This window comes from Psammomys obesus, unplaced genomic scaffold, assembly GCF_907164565.1.
Source record: "Psammomys obesus unplaced genomic scaffold, mPsaObe1.curated_primary_1811, whole genome shotgun sequence".
In the NCBI taxonomy this organism is placed as follows: domain Eukaryota; kingdom Metazoa; phylum Chordata; class Mammalia; order Rodentia; family Muridae; genus Psammomys; species Psammomys obesus.
In genome coordinates, this window is record NW_026596034.1 from 26,823,229 (window position 1) to 26,849,963 (window position 26,735).

The 26,735-nt window shown below is 41.4% G+C and overlaps 1 protein-coding gene across 2 annotated transcripts in view; it reads right to left on the bottom strand.

The window, feature by feature from the left end:
- Positions 1-3,487: 3,487 nt before the first annotated feature.
- Positions 3,488-26,735, bottom strand: part of Sf3b3 (splicing factor 3b subunit 3) — a 36,317-nt gene continuing 13,069 nt past the window's right edge. For both annotated transcript variants that reach the window (XM_055620974.1, XM_055620973.1), the window contains exons 10-26: positions 26,415-26,510; positions 24,528-24,600; positions 18,796-18,947; positions 18,177-18,332; positions 16,923-17,078; positions 16,391-16,534; positions 14,203-14,325; positions 13,437-13,591; positions 10,213-10,387; positions 8,822-9,027; positions 8,573-8,729; positions 7,548-7,673; positions 6,603-6,815; positions 5,925-6,023; positions 5,315-5,458; positions 4,771-4,875; positions 3,488-4,408 (exon numbers count right to left, since the gene is read on the bottom strand). In XM_055620974.1, the coding sequence (XP_055476949.1) occupies positions 4,268-4,408; positions 4,771-4,875; positions 5,315-5,458; positions 5,925-6,023; positions 6,603-6,815; positions 7,548-7,673; positions 8,573-8,729; positions 8,822-9,027; positions 10,213-10,387; positions 13,437-13,591; positions 14,203-14,325; positions 16,391-16,534; positions 16,923-17,078; positions 18,177-18,332; positions 18,796-18,947; positions 24,528-24,600; positions 26,415-26,510 (2,421 nt within the window). In that variant the 3' untranslated portion in view covers positions 3,488-4,267. The remainder of the gene's footprint in view (positions 4,409-4,770; positions 4,876-5,314; positions 5,459-5,924; positions 6,024-6,602; positions 6,816-7,547; positions 7,674-8,572; positions 8,730-8,821; positions 9,028-10,212; positions 10,388-13,436; positions 13,592-14,202; positions 14,326-16,390; positions 16,535-16,922; positions 17,079-18,176; positions 18,333-18,795; positions 18,948-24,527; positions 24,601-26,414; positions 26,511-26,735) is intronic.

Consider the following 26,735-nt stretch of genomic DNA (forward strand, 5'->3'; position numbering starts at 1 on the left):
GGCTATTCTCTCAGGCAAAAGAGGCAGGGATGGGGACACAGCCACAAGAGTCCTCTCCAGAACCTCTTGACCCTTTCCTCCAAGTGTCCCACTCATAGGCTGGCAGTTCAAGATGGAGGTGGTACCAGGTCTTCCAGAACCAGGACCACCACCCTCAAAACAGTTCAGCACTCCTGCTACCCCAGCCACATTCAAGTCATCAGTCTCCATAGGGCAGTGTTTTTCCACCGATTTTTCTTTTTTTTTTTCCAATTTCTTTGCTCCATGGCCTGTAGCAGATGTTTCTCAAAGCTTCGTGGCTAAGTTGCCTTTCTCTAGTTACAGCACTGGCTCCTTATCAGCAAGGGTCCCTCCCTAGTGTTTCTCTGTGACATCACCAGTCCCTGAAACTCCCAGCAAACACACCTGTCTTTACTCCCATGTCCTATTTATACACATTACCACGGCCTTTCACAAGGAGCCTATGAAATCCTCCCCAAACCTAATAAAAAACAATTCTTAGAGGGGGGATTGGGGACAGCTAGACAGATGTCTCAGCAGTTGAAAGTGCTCTTCTAGGGGACCAGGGACCAGGGTTCAATTCCTAGCACCCACAAAGTAGCTCATAACTGTCTGTGACTCTAAGATCTGATACCCTCACACAGACATAAATGCAGGCAAACACCAATGCACATAAAATAAGAATAAATTATTAAACAAAACAAACAAACAAACAAAAGGAACTTTTGGGCTTGCAAGTAAATGCATTTCAGCTAGTAACTGTACCTGCTGCCAAGCCTGAAAATTTAAGTTTGAGCCACAGGTCCCACATGGTAGAACTGACTACCAGATGTCTCCTGAATGCCTAAAACCACACATATTATACACATGCCTATATATTCCCACAAAATAAATAAAATGGGTCTGTGGGTTGCAAATATAAGAGCCAGACAAAGGTCAGAAACAGGCAGACTACCTCAGGATTCTGACTGGCTATGGTGGAGCTGAACTGAAGACAGCCCCTTCAGCAACCTCAAAGTGAACATTCATCTGCCTCTTTTTCTAAAACTGTTAACTTCCAAACTCAATACTTGCATTGAGCAAGCACCAGTCAAGCTAGTGAGGTGCAGGTCCGATCACTTAAACCAGATTCAGAATTACTCAGAAGCAAGGTTCTTGAGTAGATACCAGGAGCCTGTTCTGATATCTAGTCGAGTCCTATGTCCAAGTAGGCTAAAAGCCGTGATGACAGATTTCTTGTTTCCTAATGTGAAATACTGGCTGCCCTACCCTGCCTGTTTTTACACTTTAGGACTTCTGATTTTTCCTGCAAGTTCCCAAGCTATTCCTTTCTGACCTGAGGAAACCAGACACAGCCCTTAAATTCTAGGCTCAATGCCACATGCTTCATCACTGTGCTCACCATCCTCAGTGGGAGACTGTCAGGTTATCAACATTTCCTCCAACCTAGGGACAGAACAGACACAGGACAGAACTGGTGCTTATGCTTATGAACCCTTTCATTGGTGGGCGACATTTCCAATGCTGGCTTTTCAAACTTCCCAAACAGCTCCGGCTTGTGCTGCCTCAGACTGACAGCCAGGTAGACTGCTGCTCTCACTTCACCAGAACTCAGGTCTCCCCAAACCACCCTCCCCCAAAACCAACAGCAGCCAGGTGTTAACTGTTCACTGGATCGCTACCATGTACCCCACACTAAGCTATCTGACGTTACTTTGTGAACAAACTCTCAAGAGACTAGTTTTAAGCATGCATTAAACTTAAAATATGTGAGTGTACAGTATTTCGTATGTAAATGAGCAACTGGGTGACTCATGCAAACATGGCATTTCTCCTTTGAACAAAAAACAGAACCAAGCAATTAACAGATCCTGAAGCTGGGTGGATGGAAAAAACAAAACAAAACAAAAAAAACCTCAGCATTTCCGGCTCTCAAAGAGCTGTGAGAGCAGCCAGCAACTGGGAGTACATTCCCAGCTCCAGCAGCTGTCCTGCTAGCGATACATTGACACAACATTCCAGGCACAGTCCAACTTGAACCCCCTCCCCACAGGAATGCTTTTCTTGGCAAGAGATCTTCCAAAGGAAGCAACATCTGCAAACCCTTCGGCCGTGAGGTCAGGGGAAAGCTGAGGCAGCTGAGTAGCTCTGCACCATCTCTTAGATCCAAGTAGCAGGGGATTTATTGGGGGTGGGCGTAAACACAGTAAGCAATGACTCAGGGTCCTGACGTGACCCCTCCTTTTCTCAGTTCCCCAGCAGCCTCTGCCAGCTCTAATCCAAAGAGCTACAGTTGTACCCTTAAACCAGTAATTCAGCCTCACCTATTCGCTGGAAACTTCTTACAAGATTTTGGGTGTGTTTTAAACCACATATGGTGTCTTACCATATAGCCCTAGCTGACTTGCAACCCAAAGGTACGCCTGCCTCTGTCTCCAAGTGCTGGGAGAACGTCAGGTGTTAAGAACATAAGGTGTCACCAATAAAAATCTTCTAAAGGTCCTGGAGCAGTAGCTATGAACAAGAGCAAATACACCCCCTCCATATTCACTCTCTCACCTCAGCATTAAGGGAATGTCCTTCCCTCCTCTGGTGAGAAGAGGCCAAACAGCAGCGGAAGCTCAGTGCTGACAAATCTGGATTCTAGGGCTTTTTTTTTCCCCCCAAGTTTTTTTCCTTACACAGCTGCTACTGCAATAGGAGTACTTCTGTCAAATCTGAGTGAGGAAGGGGGCTGGGTGATGCTGCCAAGACATTCCAATCCGATGCAATGGAGTTAGGGATGAGGGTAGGGAAATGAACACAGGATTCCCAAATGCAATTCAAAGTACTATGCTTATGCCAGCAGCTGAGCCTCAAGTCCCACCAAAACTGAGGTTTCTCATGCCAACCCAGGTCATTAGACTGTACAGAGGATGGCATCAGGAACCTGCTCTGTATGCAAAAGCCTGCAGGTTCATGCCTGCAACTCCAGCACTTAAGGCAGGAGCAGAGCAGCTTGAGTCACTGAGTTCTGAGCCAGCCTGCACTAGAGTATCTCAAAAAAACAAAGTTACACGTAACCACTCCCAGTGAGAGGTGCAGAGCTTAAGTCAACCTAGGTGGCTGAGTGGAGAATTTCAAGTTTTACTGCTGTACTGAGAACAGCAGCGAACTGGGGTGTCTTTAGGTTCAATGCACTGAAGAGCTGCCTTAAAGATCAGGGCTTCCCTTATAGCTAGCTGGGAGGAACTTCCAATTATGGCTTGAGCATTTCTGAAACTAGGTTACTTCTGGTCAGATGGATGGCAGTGAAGTCTTTACATGCCCACCCCTCGAAGTCAATCTGCAACCTGCTCCAGATGTGTGCTCCAGACACGCTCCCCTACATCACGTGCCTCTATGCAGGGCCCACATAACTATCTCCAGGAGGTTAGTTAGCATGTGGGTCCATCTGTCCTCAGCAACTGCTAGTCTAAGCAAAAAGCACTGTGAAATCAGACTCATCTGGGAATCACGCCAAATTTAATATTCTAAAATGTCACATTAGCAAAGATCTGTGGGGAAGGGACAGCATCCCTCTTTAATATCCAAGAGGAAGTAGGGAGATGTTCACATGGTTGTTGAGCTCATGTTTGATCTCCACAGCAAAGAACCAAGACAGGTTAAGAAACCACCAGGGGCAAGATGTCCACATAAGTAAGTAACAGACTCAATTACTGCTCCAATTTGGGTTTAAACCTTTCTCCTGAATTCTCATTCCCAGGAAAACAAAAAACAAAACAAAACAAAAAAAAAAAACAAAAAACAAAAAACTGCACCACAATGCCTGTCACGTTAAAACTAGTTTTATATATCCAGGAGGGTTCAGAGGGCAGAACTGAGCCACAATGCCACCAACCTGACCACACCTTTGCTTGCCTCCCTCCTTCTCACAAAGCAACATTGTACAAAACTGTATTTACAGAAAAACAATGAAAATTAAAAGTGTGTACAAAAGTAGACAAGAGCCAGAAATTACACAATGTAGGGATGGCTTTGGGAATAAGGAATGCTGTGTTCCACACTGAAGCACAAGGCCACAAATTATGTTCAAGGAGCAGACCACAGTGTCAACTGTAGGGGGAATCAGTCATTCAAAAGGAAGAGTTGAGGGTGCAGAGCTATTGGCTTTATCGCTGCAGTCTTGAATACCACATCACCTTTCTCCTACCATGTGGCAGAAGCCAGACAGTAGTGATGGGAACAAGAGAGGGCCTGCCTGGCAAAGCCCCAGATAAAGATGCGCTCAGAAAGCGTAACGGGTCCGAATATCCTCAAGCTTCTTGGACACTTCAGGTGGGGTCCGGTCTAGCTCTTCAGAGACATTCTTCTGCTTGTTGGGCTCCATGGAGTTGAACTGCTCACAAAGGTCTCCATCAATCACATTCTAGAACATGGAAGAGTTGCAGGAGTACAAAGTTACAATGTCCACAGAGAAAGGGCGCACACTATGAAAATACTTTAGGCTGACCCCAGAGTAGCAGGGTTCAACTGGCAAAACCCAGTGCAGCTTTGACTCTGGCCATGGTCTGCTTTCTATGAACCACATGACCTCCAAGCTCCTCCACTAAGAGCTGACTACTAGTATGAGTGTGTGTGTGCACTGGAGATTAAATCCAGAGCCATGTACATGCTAAGCAATCAAATAAAACCCAACTCCTTGTTTTTAGATTACTACCTGATTTTTAAGAAATGAAAGTCAACACAAAAGGCCAGCAAAAGGGCTTCAGATTCCTTTTTCCAACTCACCTTAACAGGGAAATAGTAAGAACGAAAGCTGAGGTGGTCCCGTCCACAAAGAGGAGGGTGCTCAGACCGCAAGTGCATTTCAACATGCTGGAAGAAGTCATGGTCCTAATGAAGAAACAGAATCCATCTCTAAGAAAGAACTGATTTCCAGAACAGAGTATAGATATCTAGTTTTTAAAAGCCAGGGTTTCACTACACAGCTCAGTCTGAACTTCAACTTGAAATCCTCCACAGAAACCTATTCAGAGTTAGAAATTCTAAGTCACATACATGCCCAACCTGAAGCCACTGATTCTTGCTAGGCAAACATGTCCCATCAGACATGGGGACAGCAACCCCATTTCTAGTTTGTGGACGGCTACTCTGAGACTTTAGGCTCAGAATATAACCCTTTACCTACACCATAGTATGAAAGTTATTAACTTTTTCCTTATGCAATTTCCAGAACACTCTTAATTACAAGTAAAGGCTTTTATCCTACACAGCCTGAATACCAAGAAACAATCTGAAGAAAGACAAGGTCAGGGTAGTGTAGGTACTCAACCTCATGAGATGTGAAAGGAACAAGGATGCCAATTCCTCCAGATAAAGTGGTATAGACAAGGGATTCTGAGCCTCCAGGGATCAGTGTGGTCTTCTGTAATGACAGCACTGTTTCCCCAACATGGTAGTTCATGATGACCTCTGCCTGCAAATCAAAAACAGTTTGTTAACTTTATTTGTCCTCCAATTCTGTTCTGTACTCCTAAGAGTCTCCAGGCATGTCAGCCACACACCTTGTACATGTCAGCCTCTCCCTTGTACTGCTAGAGATGGAACCCTGGGCCTCATGCATGAATGTCAGGCAAGCACCCCATAAACTGAGCTACAACCCTAATGCCATGACAAAATGGAGTCAATCTCTGTAACTATAAGCCAGCCCCAATTAAATGTTTTCCTTTATAAGAGTTGCCGTGGTCATGATGTCTCTTCACAGCAACAGAACACTGACAAAGACAGGTGATATAATCACCTTAAGAAAATCCCAGCATGTATGTATTCTGGGTGAAGGACTGCACACAAGGGAGAGCACTTGCTAAAACCTGCTTCTCTGGTGAGGGCAACAGAGAAGGTACTGGGTGTGCTTTTCTCTTGGGCCCTTTGTGCAATCTTACCTTCTGTGAAGCCCCATTGAGTAAGCCTCGGTCCCACAGGGCTTTGTTTCCAGTAGGATCTTCATCTACCTCATCATTGGTGTTAGGTGGGAGTCTCACCTACAAAGAAGTGACACAACCTTAAGACTGGATCCTCTGCAAGCTTACCGAGCTCACCAAGCATTTCGTTTGCCCTGGGTCTCAGTAAGCAAACCTAGACAGAGGATTGAGCCCGCCTTCTGCTGTTTAAGAAGAAGAAGCCACAGAGAGGAAGCCACAAACACAGTTTAACACTGCTGAGAGCAGAAACATACCACAAAAGGTGTGGTAAATCAGGCTGGGCTGAAAACCACGTAAGAGTTTAGCAAAAGATAAGAAATAAACTTTGCTCAAACTAAGCTCATTTTTATTGATTTATGAAACAGGGTCTCACTATGTGGCTGGCCTCAAAACCATAGGAATCTGTCTGCCTCTTGCTTGTTAAATCAGGGCCTGAGGGGTTTACAAGAGAAGTAGGATGGCTTGAGATTTTCTCAAGAGTTGGGCCTTACTTAGTAGGACTGAATTTTATACCCATATACTTACTTTTCGTACTATATACCTTTACGAGAATATACCTTTACTCCTTTGTTTAGCTACACCAAATTGATCTAGCTTTCCTACATATCATGGTCAACCAAAGAGCCAACACCAACTTACCACACAAATGTTGCCAAATTTGTCTGCCCCAGCCACAGTGTCATAGTCGAGAAGGCTGGCGGTGGTGACCCATCTGGGGTAAGTGTCATCAGCAAAGATAATGAGCTGGTTCTCGTTACGCTTGTAACGAACCCAGATGAAACTTTCTTGGACGTCAGACACAATTACCCTGTGCCCAATAGTCTGGATCCCAGATATGTAATTGGCAATATGCTAGGGAAAAACAAAGACAGCACTTTATATAATCCTTGAAGTCAGAATCTATTATCAAAAACCCAAAACCCCAGCTCTCACTGACTATAACATACACAGTCTGCATACATCAAAGAACATCAGTCTATAGTGAGTACCAAAGAAGGCGAGTTATTTTTTGGGTGGTGGTAGAATAGAGTCCTGGGGTTTAAGCACAGGGCCACAGGCATGTTGGAAAAGTGCTCTACCTTCAAGCTACAAACCTAGTCCTTGTTTGGGTTAAAATTTTTTTAAATTGTGTATGTGCACACACATCTGCACACGTGGAGGTCAGAGAATGACTTTCAGGCCCACTCTCTCCTCCACGATGTAGGCCTCAGGAACCCAACACAAGGTGTCAAGCTCGGTGGCAACTGGCTTAACCTGCTGATCCATTTTGTGGCACCTTGTTTGGCTTTTTGAGATAGGGTCTCCGTGTAGGTCAGACTGGCCCTGAACTTACAATTCTCTTGACTCAGTTTCCCTAGTTCTTAGATAATAGGAATTCACTACTCCACCCAGCAAAAGCTATTTTTCTGAATAGTGGAAATATATGTTTAACTTTCCTAGTTAAATTCCTCATAAAACAGGAAAGGAAGCTTGTTTGGAGTAGCCAAGAAATGAGATCATCTACTGCCTTTTCAAGACACTCCAAATAAAGTGACTTCAAGAACTGGTGCCATCACTCTGCCCACCCCACAACTGTACATTTACCTTATTCTCACACTTTCGAAGTAACTTTTTCTTCCCCAGGTCATAGACTCGTAAAAGCTTCCCTACACCAATCAGTACCCTCCCCTGGAATGGGGCGATGGCAGCAGGGACCTCTTCCACTGGAGTCTATGAAAGGAAAGGATTGTCATGGCAGCTTTCAGAACATACAGCTAGCCACATAGTTACCAGACCCTTGACAAAGAATCAATCAACACAGGCAGCAAAAAACACTTACTTTGATCAACATACAAATAAACTGCTCATGAAGCAACTAGTCCCTATAAAACAGTGCATTTGAGTAAACAGGTCCCCACAATACATTTTACCCAGCAAGAAATGCCGCAAGTAAGAAGCCTTTTGAGTGCCTGGTGAATGCTGCTCAGAGGCCTGTACTAGCTACTAACACCATGAACTAACAGCGAAGCCTTAACATCTAAGAAGCAACGAAGGTTTGTGGAGGGATGAGAAAAGAATGATACTGAAAAGTGACATCTTAGTTCTAAGGAAGAGATGTTTAACATAAAGGAGCGTAATATATCATATTCCCCGGAGGAAGCAGTCAGATTCAGGTACTGTCATTATAAAGGACAGAACACAAAATACTCCTTTAAAAAAATTACACTGTAGTATTAATAGTGACAAAAATTTACACTTTAGAGTTTATGCTTCAGTGGCATTAAATGTATTCACACTGCACAGTGATCACAGAATGTTTGTTCTCCCAAACTGAAACTGTAGCTATGAAACAGTAACTTCCTGGAACATATAATTCTTTAACTGATTGATGAGTTCTGGTCATAAATTGTTGCCTGCTTAGTAACACAGTACACAAGAGGCCAATTTATTGAGAACCAAGGCCTCCTGTGCCAGGCACACAGCACCACTCAAGCATAACGCTCCTAGTATAGTCCACATGCTGCACAAAGATGAACCGGAGTCAACAAGCTACTGTCCAAAAGACCCAATTCAGCAGGACATGGTAGTGTAAGATCTAAGATCCAAAAGAACCAAAAGCTGGATCTTACCTTGTGCAAAAACTCTAATTTTTCCCCATTGTTCACAAGCTTGTATGTATAGACAAAGCCCCCTGCCACAGATCGAGGGCTCAATATCAAGTCCTTGGCAACACCCACCAACACATACCAGTCTTCACCAGTGTTGGAGAACCTACATACTGCCACACTACAGACAAAGAAGGAAAAGCCAGGCATTAGTCCAAACCCCAAGAACCCTTGTTCACACTATCAGAGCCCAGGCTGACCTCCCATCCTTACCTAAAGGCTGCCTCATTCTGTTCCAGCTGGACGAGGTCTAATGTATTCCCCTGGATAGGGTTCATCACCCGAATCACAGAGGCCCATTGCCCATTGCCAGCCTTGGGAGCTCCAAAAATGGATTCGGGGAGGTTTTCATTGAGGAATGCTGCTGCCATTTCTGCAGCCAGCTCCCGCTCATCCTCCCCTGCTGCTTCCACCATTTCCTAAATCCAAGACGAAGGAGGAGGTAAGAAATGAGATGTAGCAAAAGTCTATCACCTAGCACCAGGGGTCACTCAAACAGAGATTCAAGAAAGGGCCTTGAGATAGCGCCACTGGTAGAGGTTGTGGCCTGACAGTTAAATATCAACAAAAGATGCAGCAGAAACATCTGCACTCAAATATCCAGATACACAATTTAAAAAAAAAAGAAAAGAAAAGAAAAGAAAGAGAGAAATGCACAAATCCTTTTAAAGACCACTAAAAGGAAAACCAAATATAAGTAGTTACATCTGAGAAGAAAATGCCAAAAAAGAACATTAACTGTGGCAAATATTTTCATTTCTGAAAACTCAGAAATGAAAGCATGGCTCTAATAGTGCCCCCAAGTTTTCCTGGCTAAAACTAATTGTCGCCTCTCTTTTAGACTGCATATGGTTTCTATATGGCTGGTGATAGTTGGTTTTTGTTGGCAAATAGTTTTTGAATGAGCTGGTGCTGGGGGGAAATCTGAAAGCTATGCTCTCTGGGCTCAAATCCAGGATAAGATAATAGTCTATTCTGGAGGCTCAAGGACTAGAGAACAGTTCCACAGAGGGAGCTGAATGCTGAGTAACCAAGGTCACATTTCGTCCCAGGCCATAAAAAAGCTTCTAAATGAGGGACCAGGGCAAAGAACTTTTAAATGTCCTGAAAAGAGACCACTTTATGGTCTCAGCTTTAGGGTCCACCCTGCATTACCTTGTTTTGCACATGGCAGACATGTAGTCCACCACTGTGCTACACACAAAGCCCTGGTTCTTAAAAAGTAACGAAGACTGCCAGGTGTGGCAGTGTACGCCTTTAATCCCAGCACTCCAGAGGTGGAGGCAGGCAAACTTCTAAGGGCAGTCTGATCTACATAGTGAGTACCAGGACAGACAAGGCAACCTAGCTAAACTGTAAGACTACAGCTATATGTGACAGTGCACACAGAATCCCAGCACTGGAAAGCTAAGGCAGCAGGATCACAAGTTCCTAGTATGAGACACCCCCAAAGCAGCCTGTGTACAGCAGGGAGGAAGATAATTATATATGTGTTTTAAATTTAAACAAAAGTTTAAATTTAAAACACGTATATAATTATAACTTTTGTAAACAACTTCACAGGCAGGTTTTTGAAACTTCCCCCTGGAGGTCAGAGTGATTACCTCTGCCATCTGCTGCTTTCTTTGAGCTTTTGTAGCCTCAGTGTAGGCATTGTGGTCCGTCTCAATGATGATAAGGTTGTTACTCTCAGGGTGGATTACAAATTTCCTGGGTGTGTACTGCAGTGGAAAGGCTACTTGATTGAAGACAGCACCAAGCTTCTCCAATGCCAAAATCCTATGGTAAAATAGGCAAGGGAGTTAGAAACATTGCTCACTGAGCCTAGGAACTGATGAAATGAACCATGACCAATCATGGCAAATATAACTGTTGATGCTCTAACAATGACATCAGGCAACATGAGCATTCTAAGCTTTATAGGACACAGGAGATATCAGAAAGGTTTCTCTTAACAACACACTCCACTTTTCATTGCAATTCTGTTTTCTCCACTGAAATACATTGAAATTATCAAAATTGTGAAATTTCAGAGTTAATATGATAAAGTTCTTACAAATGGAAGAGTCGAAGTTCAAGAAATCCTCACTTGTAACAAACAGTTCATCCAAATAGGATTGGGAAGTTGTTCCATTCCAAGCTGTCAGGAGCCAAACTGAAATTTCCACCACCCCTCCTTCCTCTATGACCAGACAGAAAGGTTACTGAAAAGAGTGGCCGGGAAGATTTGGAGGCTGCCCATACTTGTAGCGAGAATTTTGGTCTTTTTGAAAAACAACAACAAACCCACAGAAATATTATAAGAACATGTTTTCATTTTTATCCCAGGTGTAGGGACATGGGGCTGCTGTGCAGCAGCTGACTCTGATTTGCCTCATGCTCTAGCAGAGGAATAGTTTTTGCCAGCTGCATATAGTTTCTGTGATTGTGTGACGTTTGGAATTCTATGAATTTTTCAGCATTTCATATAAATGCTAGAGCCCCATAAATGATTAGTGGTTGTTCAGGGGTGTTGTTGGTTTATTAAATAATTGATTTATTAAGTAGTTGCATGCAAAGAAACAAGAAGAAAACAGGTATCTTGACAGCGAAGATCAAGCTTGCCTGACAGAACTTGACGACAGGAGGTAGTATAACAGTAACACTGTCCCCTTTCTGACCCCTGACTTCATTCAGAGATCTCTTTACTCTCCTCTCTAATACAGTGTTAGTTGGTTGCAAGGGAAGAAAAGGGGTGGAGAAGGGAAGGAGAAAGAAGAACCCACAAATTAGCAAAGATCAGTCACACATACCGGCCTTGCCAATACCATGCGCCACCTGCACCTCCTGAGTCCCTCCTCTATTGACAAAACGGGGCCCTTTACCTCTATATCGTGGACCCATGGGATCCCAGGTGGGAAATGGGTGTTATCGGTGAGCTCTACTGTTCCCTCAGCCCCCGATAAATCTGATTAAAATCCAGAGAAAATATAACCCGATTCCTCAACCCCTGGAGATAGGGGGAGGAAGAGGAAGCGGCTCAACATTCCCCCAAGGTTATAAACTCTTTATCAAACTTGTCACGTAAGCTCTGATCATATGGCTTTATGCTGAGTAAGAGGGCCCTAAACCTTACTAGGCGCCCAGACCTTAGCACAACTAAATGTATGATGGAAGCACCAGTCAGGCTATAAAACTCGGAATACAGACAGCACACCTGCCTCAACTAAAACAAAGGCCTAATCCATCAAAGTCCATAGCTCTGGGCAAGTCTCTAAATGTGCTAAGTAAGCTTGCTTTTTGGCTTCTATAGTTCCACTTCTGGCTAATTGTTCTTGTTCACTAACATATGTCAATCTAGAACATGGGTTTTGTGTGTGTGTGTGTGTGTGTGTGTGTGTGTGTGTGTGTGCGCGCGCGCGCGCGCTTAAAAGCTCATCCTGATATTAAAAAAACAAAAACAACCAAAAAGCCCACCCCAATGAAGGCTCGAGGCTACACTGGGATCCTGGACACCTAGTATAGTCAACTGGCTAATAAAGATGTTCTATTGGCTTAAACCCATGTCCAAACAGTCTTCGGTGGTGAACACCCCACAACACTGATCACATTTCATAAATAAGATAGATGTTCTTCTGAACAACAAACAACCCAGCTTTTAGAAACCCCAGTTTAATTTTACTTTCTCAAAAACCATATTTCAAAGAAAAGTGAAAATCTGTATCTACACAAAATATTAAGACATAAATATTTATAACAACATTACTAACAGACAAAAAGTAGAAGTGATTGATTCTGACAGTAAGTACCAGAGTGTTCAGTGGCCTTCTCTATTTGTGTGTGTGCTTGAAATTTGATCTTGAAGCCAGCACTGGCTACCTAGTAAGAGTCTGTCGTAAAAATAAAACAAAACAAAAAACTATACCTGTGGTGATCATTAAAGTCATGGTCACAATATTTCTTTCTTTACTTGATATTATGTTCACTTGAAAAATCGTTGGCATAACATATATCTTAAATAAAGCATGGAATTAGGTCTTTTGTTTTCAAGTACAATTTGTCTAAATTCAACACCACATCTCTGTATGGAATGAAATATATTCTGGCAAATAGAAGCAATAAAATAAATAAATAAATAGAAATAAATGAATGAACGAACGAACGAACGAATGAATGAATGAATGAATATATAGGGCTGGAGAGATGGCTCAGAGGTTAAGTACACTGGCTATTCTTTCAAAGATCCTGAGTTCAATTCCCAGCACCACATGATGGCTCATAACTATCTATAATGAGCTGGTGCCCTCTTCTGGTCTGCAGGCATACATGCAGCAGAATGCTATATAAATATTAAGTCTTTAAAAAATATATACATAAATAGATAGATAAATATAGATAGACAGGCTTTAATTTTAGCCAGTAGGCAGAGGCAGGTAGATCTCCATAAGTTTGAGGTCAGCCTGGTCTATATAGTATGTTCCAGGGTACAGAGTGAAACCCTGACTGAAAAATAAAATTAAAATATAATTCTGTAGATAAAAACACAGTTAAGAAAAAGAGATTTAACACTTACTCTAGATAATCGAGTGACACGAACATTTTACCAGAAGACAGAAATCTTAAAGGTTAAAGACTAAACTGTTCTAAAATTTGGCTCCAAAAGTCTAAACAGAAGCTAAACACTAAGCACTGTAACTTGGCTCACTCATTCTAAAATCCTGAGCCAAACTAAGTTTCAGCTGCAACACTCTGCCGTTTCTCTACAAACTCCTCCAACTCTGGCAGAATCAGAGCTGAGGCCTTGGCACAAAGGTTTCCTGAGGGGCTCCAAAGGAAAAGATTTTCTCACCTCAAGGTGTTGGTGGAGATGGCAACAATACCTTCTGGACACTGTTCAGAGGCAAAGCCCGATGCAAACTCCAGGGTCTCATAAGACAGAGGGGTGAGATGGAAGCGGGACTGGTAAGAGTAGCTCAGCCATGAGCGACTGGACATGGCCAGGACCTGCAGAGGAAGAGCTCCAGTCACTGGGAAAGCTCACACATGGTTAACTGACTAAGCACACAATCCCAACTTTACTTTCTAATTTTAGAAACCTACAAACCACTTAAGCCCAAAGAAGAAGTAGTATATTACTTACTGTAGAAAGGAAAACAAAAACACCACCAACAAAAGCCAAGCTAAATCAATGACACTTCTGTGGACTTGTTCCCTTACATACAGAGATTCTAGCACAAGGCTGGACAGTTGTGGAATTAAGGTAACATCTAGGAACTGGCCACAGCAGCCAGCAATGCTAATTCTGAACTGCAAAGAATAGGCTCTCTTGCTTATTAGGTAGAGAGTCATGACCTCATGATCATCCATCCTGCCCTGAATGGAAGGTTTCCAGCTTTCCCCTTCCCTGATAGCCCAGCCTAAAGAAAAGACTCAAAAGGATCAAGATTCAAACTTCCTATAAATTCATAATGCCACAGTACCACACCATGGACCATCCCTTAGAAAACTCAAGATTAAAACCAATCAAGACAGAGTAATCATCTAATCATCTTCAAAGTGAATTAGTGAAAAAGTTCACAGCGGTACCAATATCCAAATGTGTTTCTATTACTTACAGCCTCTTGGCCTTGCATTCGAACTCGGAAAAGCTTCACAGGACGGGACCCCAGATACCTAGTACGGGTATCAGACAGGTCCCCAGTAACAGGGTCTAGGACAGTTCTCAGCAGCACACCATTCTAATAAAAAAGATACAAAGAGGCAAACTTTTTAAGTGTGAGATTCTCCTATGGCTACTTTACCAAAACACAGAAAAACTTGACTTAGTGAAAATAACACAAAACACATCATAATGCCAACAACCGGCAATTCATTCATTCTGTCCTAGTTACTAACTAATCCACTTCACACTAAATATACACATCCTATACATTAAAAAACAAAACAAACAAAAAACAAACAAACATCATTTCAGCCAGGTGGTACAAGTCTTTAATCCCAAACTCAGTAGACAGAGGTTAAGTGGCTTTCTGGGAGTTCAAGGCCAACCTGGTCTAGAGAGCTAGAACAGCCAGGACTAGGGAAACCCTATCTCAAAAATCAAACAAACAAAAAAATTATTTAAGTTAAATTCTCCCCTCCTCCCTCAAGGTGGTCTCTAACTCAGAATTCACCTGCCTCTGCCTCCTAAGTGCTGGGATTAAAAATGTTTGTCATCACTGCCCAGCTAAGTAAAGTTCTTTTTGTAATTTAAAAACAGACCCACAGTTAAAGACTGAGATCCACTGACTCTGTTTATCTGTAAGCATCATTTTCCCTAAAGGCACAAGGTTTTTAGGGATGACTGATTTAAGGCTGAAGCAAGAATATTTCTAATGCAGACACCTACTTGCGCAAGAAAATAGCAAGAGTGGGGTCAAATAAACTAACTTTAAGGGGAACCGCTATCAAAAATGAAGGAAACAAACAAAAATCAAAGAAAAGACAGCAATTTGAAGAAGAAAACACTCACAAACTTGTAAAGTTTAAAAATAGTCAGGTGCAGTGGTGCATTTGAATACTCTGGGAGGGTGTGTAGAAAAAAAAAAAAAAAAACCACTCACAACCAACAAAATCTCTACTTTATCAGCTTCAACTAGGATGACTGTTCCGGTCCTAACTCCTTAATTGTAAAATTAGTGACTGAAGAAGGGGGTTGGTAGAGAGCCATTATCTGTTTCCTGTATAAACTGTTTAGAGCAAAGAATAAACCTCATTTTGTCTTATAGTCACTTGATTATAAGCATTCCAAGTACAGCAACCAGACGCTGTCTGTATTCCTCCTAACGGGATGCAACAGAGTGAACGCACCAAAAATTTCACAGTGAGATGCCATCAACTTCTATAGGCTGAACTTACCGTAATTTTTCAGAAGGAAATTATAACATGCATAAGATATCAGAAATTCAGAAACAGTTACTCATGTTGGTGGGTATGACATAACTGATTCCTTAAAGCACATTCTGTAGAGACAATACTATTAAGTATAGGTGGGATGATTTATTGCCTTGGATTTACTTTAAAATACAAGAAAAGGAAAAATGAAGACTTATCGTATTAGTCTGTGTCTCATGCCTAAGCATTTCTAAATATGAAACTAAAATTTAAAAATCATAAATGTCTCTTTGTAATTACTAATTAAAAAAACTAAAAAGTATATAATATGGGGTCTAGAGAGATGGCTCAGCAGTTAAGAGCACATTGTCTGTTCTTCCAAAGGTCCCAGGTTCAATTCCCAGCACCCACACGGCAGCTTACAAATGTCTACCTCCAATTCCAAGGGATCTGATATACACACACCAATGCACACACAGTAAAATAAGTTAATTTTTTTAAGAAAGTACATAATGCTATCTTATGCTAGGTTCCTGCTTTTTGTGCCATTACAAGCTCAGTTGCTCTGACTAAAGGCACACCAGGGCTTCACTAGAGCTCATATGGTCAATATGAACTATGAGGTATTCATTTCAAAAGGCTGGAATACTGTGGGAATTACAGACAACTACTGGGGACTCATTTAATTCTAATCCAAAGCATCCATCACAAGCATTTTTTACCGGATATGAATTCTTTGTGCATACTGTTTCCAGGCCTGCATAGTATGTTCAAATTAATCTATGACAGCACTATAAAATGAATTTCATAAAGTGGCTATCTGGAACCATGGGCAAAAAAAAAACAACAAAAAACAGTGTGTACAGGATAAAGAAACAGGCTTATATACACGGAAGGCCCGATGCCAATGTGAGGCCCCGGACCCCTTACCTGTAGCCCGATGTTCAGGTAGAGGAAGCCGATAGAGCCCCTCTCGCCCAGCTCATCTTGTTTCTCAGTCCCACCCATTTCCACAATACAGAGAGACTCGGGCTGGGCAGGGAGAGCCTGCATACTCAAAGGCTGTAAGCAGTCCTGAGAAAGGGAGGAGGAAGAGACATGAGACAACCAATTCTGGAAAAAAACATACTCACAGACACCTGTTAGGACTGAAGAAAGAATCTTTCTTAAGGAAACAGAAAACCCCAGAAGTAAACCGAGACAGTAGAGGTCATTAAATCTAAATCTCAGAATAAGCTTTGGGGATCTCTTGTTTATTTTTGTCAAAGTGGATAATGCAAAGCAAGCAAAGGGTTATCTCCCTGAAAGTCATGTAAGGCCTTTTTAAAGTAAGTAAGTCCCCAAGTAAGTAAACTCCTTTTAAATAAAGTTTTGGGATTTTAAATTACAAAGAGCAAGGCTGAAGAGTTGTTAGGGAGCCAGGTACTTAGATCCCACCCATAAAGCTGAGGGTGCCACTCACTGATGGGTCAAGGGAGATGATTCTGACAGTGTTGTCCACCAGCCCCACAGCCAGGAATCGAGACCGTTGTTCTCCAGGAGGGACGTTGGCTAGACTCATGCACACCACATCTGCTGACATCTCTTTCCGCTCTGTGTACTCATTCAACTGTCCTGACTATAAGGAAGGACAACAAAAACAAAACAGGTCTACATGTTGTAATTCACCCGGTAACTCTAGGCCTAGGAAAGAAGATGGGCTGTTAGGGCTTTTGTTTTTTTTTGTTTTGTTTTTGGTCTTCTTGCCTCCTCTTACCCTTCTTTTTGCTTCTGACACAGGATTTCTTGCAGCTCATACTAGCTTTGTAGCAAAGGATGACCTTGGACTTTAGATCCACTGAGTACTGTGATCACAAAATGTACTAACACATCCAGTTTATGCAGTGGGATCTACCCACTGAGCTTCACTGCCAGCACTGTCTCGCACCTCTTTTAGTAATAGTCAATGACCAAGAATTTCACCATTTCAGGTCTCACAATTAACCTCACAGGTTAATGCCAAACAGAGGAAAGAAAGCCAGGAGATCTTTGATAAAAAGCAAGATGTGGCACAAACATAAACTAACCTAGACCAGGAAAAATATATAAATAAAACCACTTATCTGCTCTCTTCATGAAAACCCTGAACAAAACCAGCCATGGTAGTGCAAGACTACAATCCCAGCACTTGGGAAGCTGAGACAGGAGGGTTGCTATGAGTTTGACACCAACCTAGAATCCTCCATTAGACCCTATCTCAGAAAAAAAGAAACAGAAACAGGAGAAAATAAAGTTTTGCCAAATATTCATTAGGAAATGACGGTGAGGTATAAAAGAAACAAGTATTTCACCTTCAAAAGACGATTTCACAACTCTAATCTGAATCAGATTTACTATCTTCTTTCTGTCCTTTAGAAGAATCAGACTGGGGCTAGAGAGACAGCTTGAGGGGTGACTGTTTACTCCTTTACTCTTGCAAAACCCAGTTTAGCTCCCAATATCCAGTAACAAGGGATCCAACACTGTCCTGCATGTACATGGCGAATGCACATAAACTCATTCAATCAAAAACACATACCCTTTTTGACTAATGAATAAGAAGGGCCAGTGTCTTATTTATGGACGCTTCTGGTCCTAATTCTTTCTTATGAATACACCCAAAATGTATCTCAGAACCCCACCCCAAGAACCGTAATGAAAGATAACACATAACAATACAACAGCACAAATAACATACAGGATCCATCTCGAAATACACCAGCTCTCCCCCAGTCAGGGCGATCACCACTTGTCTCTGGTTCACTGCACACTTCACAATCGTTTTCTTGCCCGGAGTCTTCCACTCATTGACTCTCTTGTCTGCGCGTATGTGTCGAATGCCATCTGGATACACCTAAAGTCAGTCAAAAGAGAAAATCTAACTAGCAATTTGGTTATCACCTGGAATAATCCACACTTGGCAAATCTGGAGCCACAAATGAGGCACTGGTTAGTTAGCAGAGCCCAGGCAGATCGATTTTTTTAAAGTATTTTTTAAAAAGTTCATGTTTTGCCATGTTTATTTAAAAAGGTCCAAAGTCCATTTGTTAATAAAGATCAGAACAGCAGTGATGAGCTTTTATAACAGAAACGGCAAACTGAGAGGAAATGTTAGGTTTCAGATTCTTCAAATAGCTTAGTTAGTAAAAATCTGAAAGGAATTCATTTTCAGTGAACTTTTTCATGTTGATAAAACATTATGGATCCTCCCTGAGGTTTTCTGGAAGGTGAGAATGAAGAGCATGAATACAAGCACACCACAGAGTGACAACATGATGGGCAAAGGAAGGACATGGCATGCTGAGTAGCAAGCTCACCTGCACCAATGCATCATCCCCTAATAAGGAGCAGGACAAGGTTGGAGTGGTACCCAAGAACCCAGAGTCAGTCACTTCTTCCACAGTCTCCCCGATAGATAGCACAAGCGTGGCATTCACGAAAGACACAATGATGTAGGCATCAAACTCATCTGGAAAAAGAAAACAAAGGAGCTGTTAGGAAAGAATTCAAGTTATGAGCATCAGAAAGGCAACTGAGACACTAGGAGTTTTAGATCTTCCACAACACTTCCATGTGCAGCCACTACACACATGCACACACAGAACAGGACAGTTCAAAAAAATGACTGAGGGCCTAGCGGCCTACAAATAAATGCTCAAACACTGAGTATAAATGTATCCTCTTATAGCTCTGAAAACTAGTGTTTTCTTAGGTCTTTAGTTAAAACAAAGACAGGATAATAATAATAAAATCAGAAGCATAAGGACATCTTAAGTAACTGTGTATGTAGTGTAGAAACTAGAGCAAATGTGTTTGTGACAATTGCTGACTGATAGGGAATCATGTAGCCCAGGTTGAACTCAAACTCACTATATAGCCAAAATGACTTTGAACTTCTGACCCCTTGACCTGAGTACTGGAATTACAGGTGTGTACCACCACGCCAAGCTTTGAAGGTGCTGGAGATGGAACTGAATTCCCTGTATGATAGCAGGTAACAGAACTCATCCTGCTTAATTCCAACCCATTTAAGGCATAATTTGAGAGAAAAAGAAAGATCAGTCAGGTGAGGTAGAGCACTCCTTGAATCCTAGCACTTAGGAGGCAGAAGGTGATCTCTAAGTTTAAGGAAGCCAGGGCAATGTCTAAACAAATAAACAAAAAAGGAAAAAAAAAATCTCCATCCCTAACTTCTTAAGCTAATATAAGAATATAATTTTTAGTGAAGAAAATGAGACTGCTTGAGGCTTGAGCATATTTAGTTATTCTAGGGCTGAAAACTGGGAATCCTAGTCCCACCAGTTAACCAGGAAATGGGGGAAGGGAGAATGTTGATATTCTCAGTCCTTGACCTCTCTGGTTCTTCACTGTTTAAAAAATGTTAACAATGCAGTAGTTACAAGCAGTCTTATTAGAATTTGCTTTTCATAAAGTAGTAGAATAAACAAACACTCAGAGTTTCTCAAGGTCATAAGATCTGAGTTCTATATAAAGGCAACCTTAATAGCTTCCCCTGCACAATCCCATTGTCAAAGGCCATCTATTTCCCATACCATCATTCTACAGCATAAAACAATTTCTGAGCTGCCTACATCCACAATACAGGAACACCAGATACACACTGAATAAAGGCACATTTATTGTTTTCATTAAGACTTTTCCCCCACTCTATATCTGAATTTCTATACCAGCATTTTGTCATTTTATACCCCATAAGCAGAAATCAGCTAAACAAAGGTGAAAATAACAGAGTAAGGCACTAAACTAGATTGGCAGCTACAGGGCTCTGCTTGTCCTGAGCCTTGTCAGAGCTCAATGACACAAGATTAACATACTTACTCCACCCACATCAAGGACCATTTTTGGTTTTTATTACTCCAAATCTAGTGATTATTAGAATCATCTGAATCAGCATTCTTTATAGTAGGGATGAAGTAAAGACGTGTGTATTAGTATAGTCTACACAGTGCTCTGACCCATTAGCGGGACATACAGTTTGGTGAGTTTTAATCAGCATTTTATAACAGAAATAATATAATGGTATGAAACTGCTTTACAGTAAGGGTTAAGTGCTATTTGGCGAAACTTCCAGTTAATAATACGTATAAGCAATAAGGGTGACAGAAAGCAAGAACCAAAGATCTCCAAAGATCTTTCCCAACAGGCACATCTAATGGCTAGATGGGTAGACAAAGTACAAATACAATTTCCAAAACTTAAGAGTAGTACCGGACAGACACTTGGTTTTCAATTGTCCTGTTATAACTGTTAGCACGTGTAAATGCTTCGGAGACACCATTTATAATGCCAAGCTTTACAATGCCAAGCACTGTTTGCTATCATAAAGTGACTTAAGGCTTGGGGAGATGGCTCGGAAAATAAAGGTGCTTGCTGTTCAGGCATGGTGATCCAAGTTCCCCCATAGGAACCAGATACAAATGGACGAAGAGAACAGACTCCACAAAGCCGTCCTCCGAACTCCACATGCACTCTCCATGTGGCACACATTCCACACATACGTCATAACATGTAAACAATATTTGAGGAAATTATGTGGTTGTCCTAAATAGATTTCTAATAGCTTACAGAAAGACCTAAGTTAATCTTGACATAACATCAAACTTAAAATTTCAGCGCTCAACTTCTGACCTGGAAATTCCTAACATGTTGCTAAGAAATCGATTTTTATAAGAACACTGCATGTTCCCATTTACTAAAGTGTGGCATCTTCAAAGCTGTGCAGGACTAAATTACAGCCACCAATAAAAGACTTTAACTGGCCACAATTTCCAGTGTCTTCCCTCAGTTGAAGGGGAGGGCTCCTTTCCAAGAGAAATCATACATTTTTTGACTTATATATTAAGAAAATGAAGTGAATAAGAAAGGGGTGCCCAGGTTTACACCTTCCCTCAAACCACAAGTCCAGACTACCCAGACATAAAGGAAATGCTCCATTAACTTAAAACAGCGGTCACACTTTGGCTAATTCCACAAGGAAGAAAGCAATGACTAATGCTTTAAAAGCTCCTTTAGTCAGATTTCCTGAGAACACCCATTACCTGGTAAATAACATGCACACTGTAACTTCTACCATCGCCATTCTCAGGCAATGAATCCTGAAACATTAATTACTCTTAGGGAGATTACAGGCTAAAAGTTGATAATCAGTACAAAATCAAGCTTCAGGCACTACTATTACTACAAATTATAAATACTCACAATGAAAGCCTCACAAAAATATGACTCTCTGTCTCAGTGAGGAATTTCTTTGGGTAAAAGAACAAATAGCTCTTTAGGTCCAAGTTCAGCATATTTCTTTTTGCCCCACTTTTTTTTTTTTTTTTTTTTTTTTTTGAGTACCACAGAAGCAGCCCAGAGAGGGAATGCTTTATTTTTCTTGCCTTATGATTAACTATTCTACAAATAGGCCTCTCTAAAAGCTGGCACGAGCACAATGCAGATGACCAAGCCTACTCTATTTCATTCTCACTTGCTATTCAGAGTACCTGGCCCTTAGTTCACCTCAGTTTAAAAGTTTTCTCCAGGACCTTATCTTTTAGTCAATACATTTGGAATGGACACTTTTGTTTTGGTTTTTTTGAGACAGGGTTTCTCTGGGTAGCCTTGGCTGTCCTAGACTCGCTTTGTAGACCAGGCTGGCCTCGAACTCAGAGATCTGCCTGCCTCTTCCTCCCAGAGTGCTGGGATTACTGGCAAGTGACACCGCACCTGGCTGGAATGAATAATTCTAGAAGAGAGTTTAAAGTGGTGGTAGCCAGGTCCACGCTCTTTTTAGTTTCCTAAAAGCCAACTAGCTCTACTGTGCAGACACTGTGGGGAAAGGAGTGGCCAATTTCTGCCTTAGACCAGTGGATAAGCAGGCAGATGGGTGAGTGTCACCATGTCACACACTGACATCTACCTGCAACGCTCCCTCTGAGAGACACCATTAGGGCAGCCTCAGTATTCTACACAGGTCATCCCTCTCCCTATAAAAGCCCACAGTAGACCCTAGCAGTAGGTACACACCTGTGATAATCAGCACCTTCACCAGCCACCTGTGGAAGAGAAAAAAAGGCTTGGTATTGGTAGTATGCATCACCAAGTACCAGCCAAGGTTAGTATTTGCCTGAAGACGGAAGCACGTGTGGACAGAGGAATGCTCACTCAATAGTAACGTAGGGTATCTGGAAAGAAATGACCAGAAAACCTAAAATGTTTTTGTGGATAATTGACCAAAGTACAGTAAAAGGTAAAACTGATGAGGAAATAGTTGCTACCTAGGCTTTGATATTTAACAGAGAAAACAGTTTCAACTACTAGTGCCACCAACATTATTACAAACAGGCTCCCTATCACTAAATTTGGTAAACATTTCTCTCTACGATACCTTCCTTCACCTTCAAGTAAGCCTGTTTCCTCTCCTATCACCCCTCCTGGAGGCATGCTTGTGCCTTTCACAGCATCAGTGCATACAGGAGCTGGATACGGCTTTTACAAATCTTTTTGTGGTTCTCTAAGATCTGGCCCAGTGTCCTCTGTACACTTGTCAAGTGCTCTATCAGTGAGCTACTCCAGCCCTCTCACGTGACAAGTGCTCTGCGACAGAAATTCTATGTTAATTACTCTGAATACACAGTGGGCACTTGGATGACTACAGGATGAAAGCACACAGAAATCAACACTACAGACTCCCACCACAGAGTGAGTCAAAATGAGCATTGAATAAGATTCAGACAAATTTCTGCCCCTCTTATTTAGATGTATTAGCTTTAGACTCAACCCTTGAGATTTTCTGCCTTTATAAAAACGAGGAGTAACTTCTGACAAACCTAAGTCTGTGCTAAAATTTCCAAAAAATGCCTAAAAATTAGAAGCTGGGCGCGATGACATGTCTGTCATCACTGCACGCAGGAAAGATCATGAATGCAAGGCCGCTGTGGACAAGTTCTAGGCCAACCTGAGTATATACAGTGAGACCTACCTTTAAAAACAGTCGATCTCTCAAAGCAACTCATCTACACAACATTTACTAAACCTTATTATCAAAGTCCACCGAAATTAAGATTGACATTAACCAGCTTCTCTATGGAGAAATTACATTCAATGTAGAAATCTCTTCAAACCAAATAGCCAATCACCTTCTCAGCTAAAACAAGCCCATCGACTTCCTGTTAACATTTTCCTTTCAAGTTGACAATCCAATGAATGAGAACAAAATCCACAAAAATAGTGTCCTAATAAATTCCCCTCCTACACATTTCCCAGCTCCCTTCAGCTCATCCCATCATACTAAAACATCAAATCTCAGGAAGAATGACAGCTGTTTTCTACCAAAGCTTTGTTTTCTGTACAGATCTCACAATTTCCACATTCCTCAGAGAAAAGATGAAAATGAGGTCTCAGAACAATAACCCTCTACTCCAAAGTAAACCATGGGAACCTGACAAGTTTAACTGTTATGGAACTGAAATTCAATGTTGAAAGACATTCTTGCCATTGGAGTACCATACAAGCAACAACACTTTAAGGTGAGGTGACCATTTTTAATTCAAGAACTCAGAATCCATCTCCTTCACAACTTCTATTCAACTCACTCTAAAATTGATTCCACTCAATCTATGCTTTTTTTTTTTAAGCATAAACAGAAATGACTGATGAGTAAGGTTCTATAATCCTGACTTTCACTGTGATTTTTAGCACAATGAAAGTATAGTTCAACTACAATGAGAAAACAACAACCTTCCCTTAGGACATACTATTACACAGATGAAACAAGGTTTATAAACCACACAAGAAGCTGGATGATTCTGAAATGTTTTTGCACCTAATATCCACTCTATACCCTCTCTATCCACTTTCCAAAAAAGCAGCAGTAAATGAAGGTCCCTGGTCAGAAGAAGCCTCAAAAAAATGTGGTGTTGTGCCAGAACTTTCTCGCATGTGGTACTAGATGAAGCGATACAGACATATTATGAATGCAGTTTCTAAGTTTCCCATGGCAATGGCTCCCAGGCCCCATCTTGACTATCAGGAAAGGGACACTTACCTTCAATGTGCCGACGTACTGTCCAGACAGCATTGGGGTTACCAGGGAGCTCAGAAACAGCCATTTCCGACACCTAGCAGAGAAAAGTCAAGCCACAGATCCAGTGAGCACGACACTCTACAACCTGCATACTATGCTAGGTAATAATACCCCAAAGACAAAGGCCTCACACTACACATTACAGTAAAAGGATTGGACCACTTAGTTAAACAGGAAAGAGTGGAGGCACTGGCAACCCCCATGACAGAGTTCGGCAAAAAGCCATGCAATATACAGAAGGGTACAGGCTTTACAGCCAAACCATACACTTCCTTTGGATACAGCACTTACTGCTTTCTCTAACTCTCCACAAGACAAAATAACATCTCTTCACAAATTCAAATGCCACACACTTTAGGAAAAATACTGCTTACAAACCCTACGGCTGACAATCACCTAACAGGTGGCTCACAGAAATCAGAATACAACTCCCTCCCCCAACTACACTCTGAGACTCTTTAAGGACAGTCAGCAGTGGATTAGATATGAACTCTGGATTTATTATCTTTGGAATTTTTCTGTTAATGTAAAACTGCTCTCCCTAAGATAAGTCTATTAAATATTGTTAAATGACCTTGAGACAGAGTAGATAGCTTAATGCATTGTTCTAGATACATCTAGATACATCTTAAATTCATCCTTTTCAGTTAAAAAAAAAAAAAAAAGACTACACTCAAAGACACAGGAGGAACAAAGCAATAATCAACAACTTTGAATTATTTTCAAAATACAACAAAAGCTCTGCTTATAAAGTTGTAAAGGCAGAAGGCAAGGCATTAAAAAGCAACTCTGGAGTCCTTGATCTAGATCTAACACTACACAAAGCTTTCTTATTTGTGGAAAGAGTGTGTACCAAATCCTCACTAGGAGCCAATGAGCAATAAGTAATCAAGAACTTTGGGCCCTACATGCAAGTTGGGACAGTAGGACTGCTCTGTTTGGGGCCAGCCCTAGCTTCAGTAAGACCTTTTCTCTAAAAACAAAAAGAAAGCTGGGTGGTGAGGCACATGCCTTTAATCCCAGTACTGCAGAGCAGAGGCAGGCCTGGTCTACATTGAGTTCCAGGTCAGCCAAGGATTACACAAACACTTTCTCAAAAAACAAACAAACAAACAAACAAACAAATGAGAAGAGAGAGGGCCCAAAAACCAAGAAAGGGAAAATAGGAACAGAAGAAGGAAAAGAAGAATGCCAAGCAGCCACACATGCTGATTCTAAATTTGATCAAGGATATTCACAATTTAATGAAATAATACTTTGGTAGTAAAAGTATTTTCAGATTCCCAAAACAATAATAATAAATTTTTTTTACAGGCTCTGTATTTTCAAAATGACACCTAACTATGTTGAACAAACTAGTTAAAAAATCCTACCTCTGCCCAATGTGGCTCAAGTTACAAACATATGTCTACTTTATAGCTACGCATACTATCTCAACCACACAATAATCCTTTAAGACAAATAATATCACTAAGTGAATTTTATAAACAAAAGCTTAAAAGCAGTTACTTAGTAAAGCCAGATTTAAAACTAACATCATCTTGGCTATATTTTCAACAAAAATTGATTAAAAACAGACAACAGTCCCCTTAAGACCTAGTTTGCCAACCACAAATGGTGACAAAGTATTTTTTACTTTTGCCAAGATGTCACAGGGAGGTAACCTGAACTATCATAGTAGTAAATTAAGGAATACGTAATCTAAACTCCATAATCTTCAGGAACAAGAGAAAGTACATACTTGTACATAAAAACAGTTGTTTATCTTTGACCTCATTAAAGAAGCCTATACAGTGCTCTGTTGGACTTCTTTTTACACCATTAGAGAACCAGGTATTTCCATCTTACCTCAAGCCCATGCCTTAGGACTCTCAGAGACGACCGGGGTCCCCTACCACAGGCTACATACAGCTGTGGAGTGTCTTCATTGGCCAGATCAGCTATCTGCACAGACAATAAGGGAAAATGCATACTGTACTATTTTACACACAATTATGAGAGGACAAACTATTCTCTGGTTTAAAGTTATGTAAAGGCTACTGACTGGGAAGAGAATGCATTCCATATTTAAAGAAAAGAAAAGAAAAGAAAAAAGAAAAGAAAAGAAAAGAAAAGAAAAGAAAAGAAAAGAAAAGAAAAGAAAAGAAAAGAAAAGAAAAGAAAAGAAAA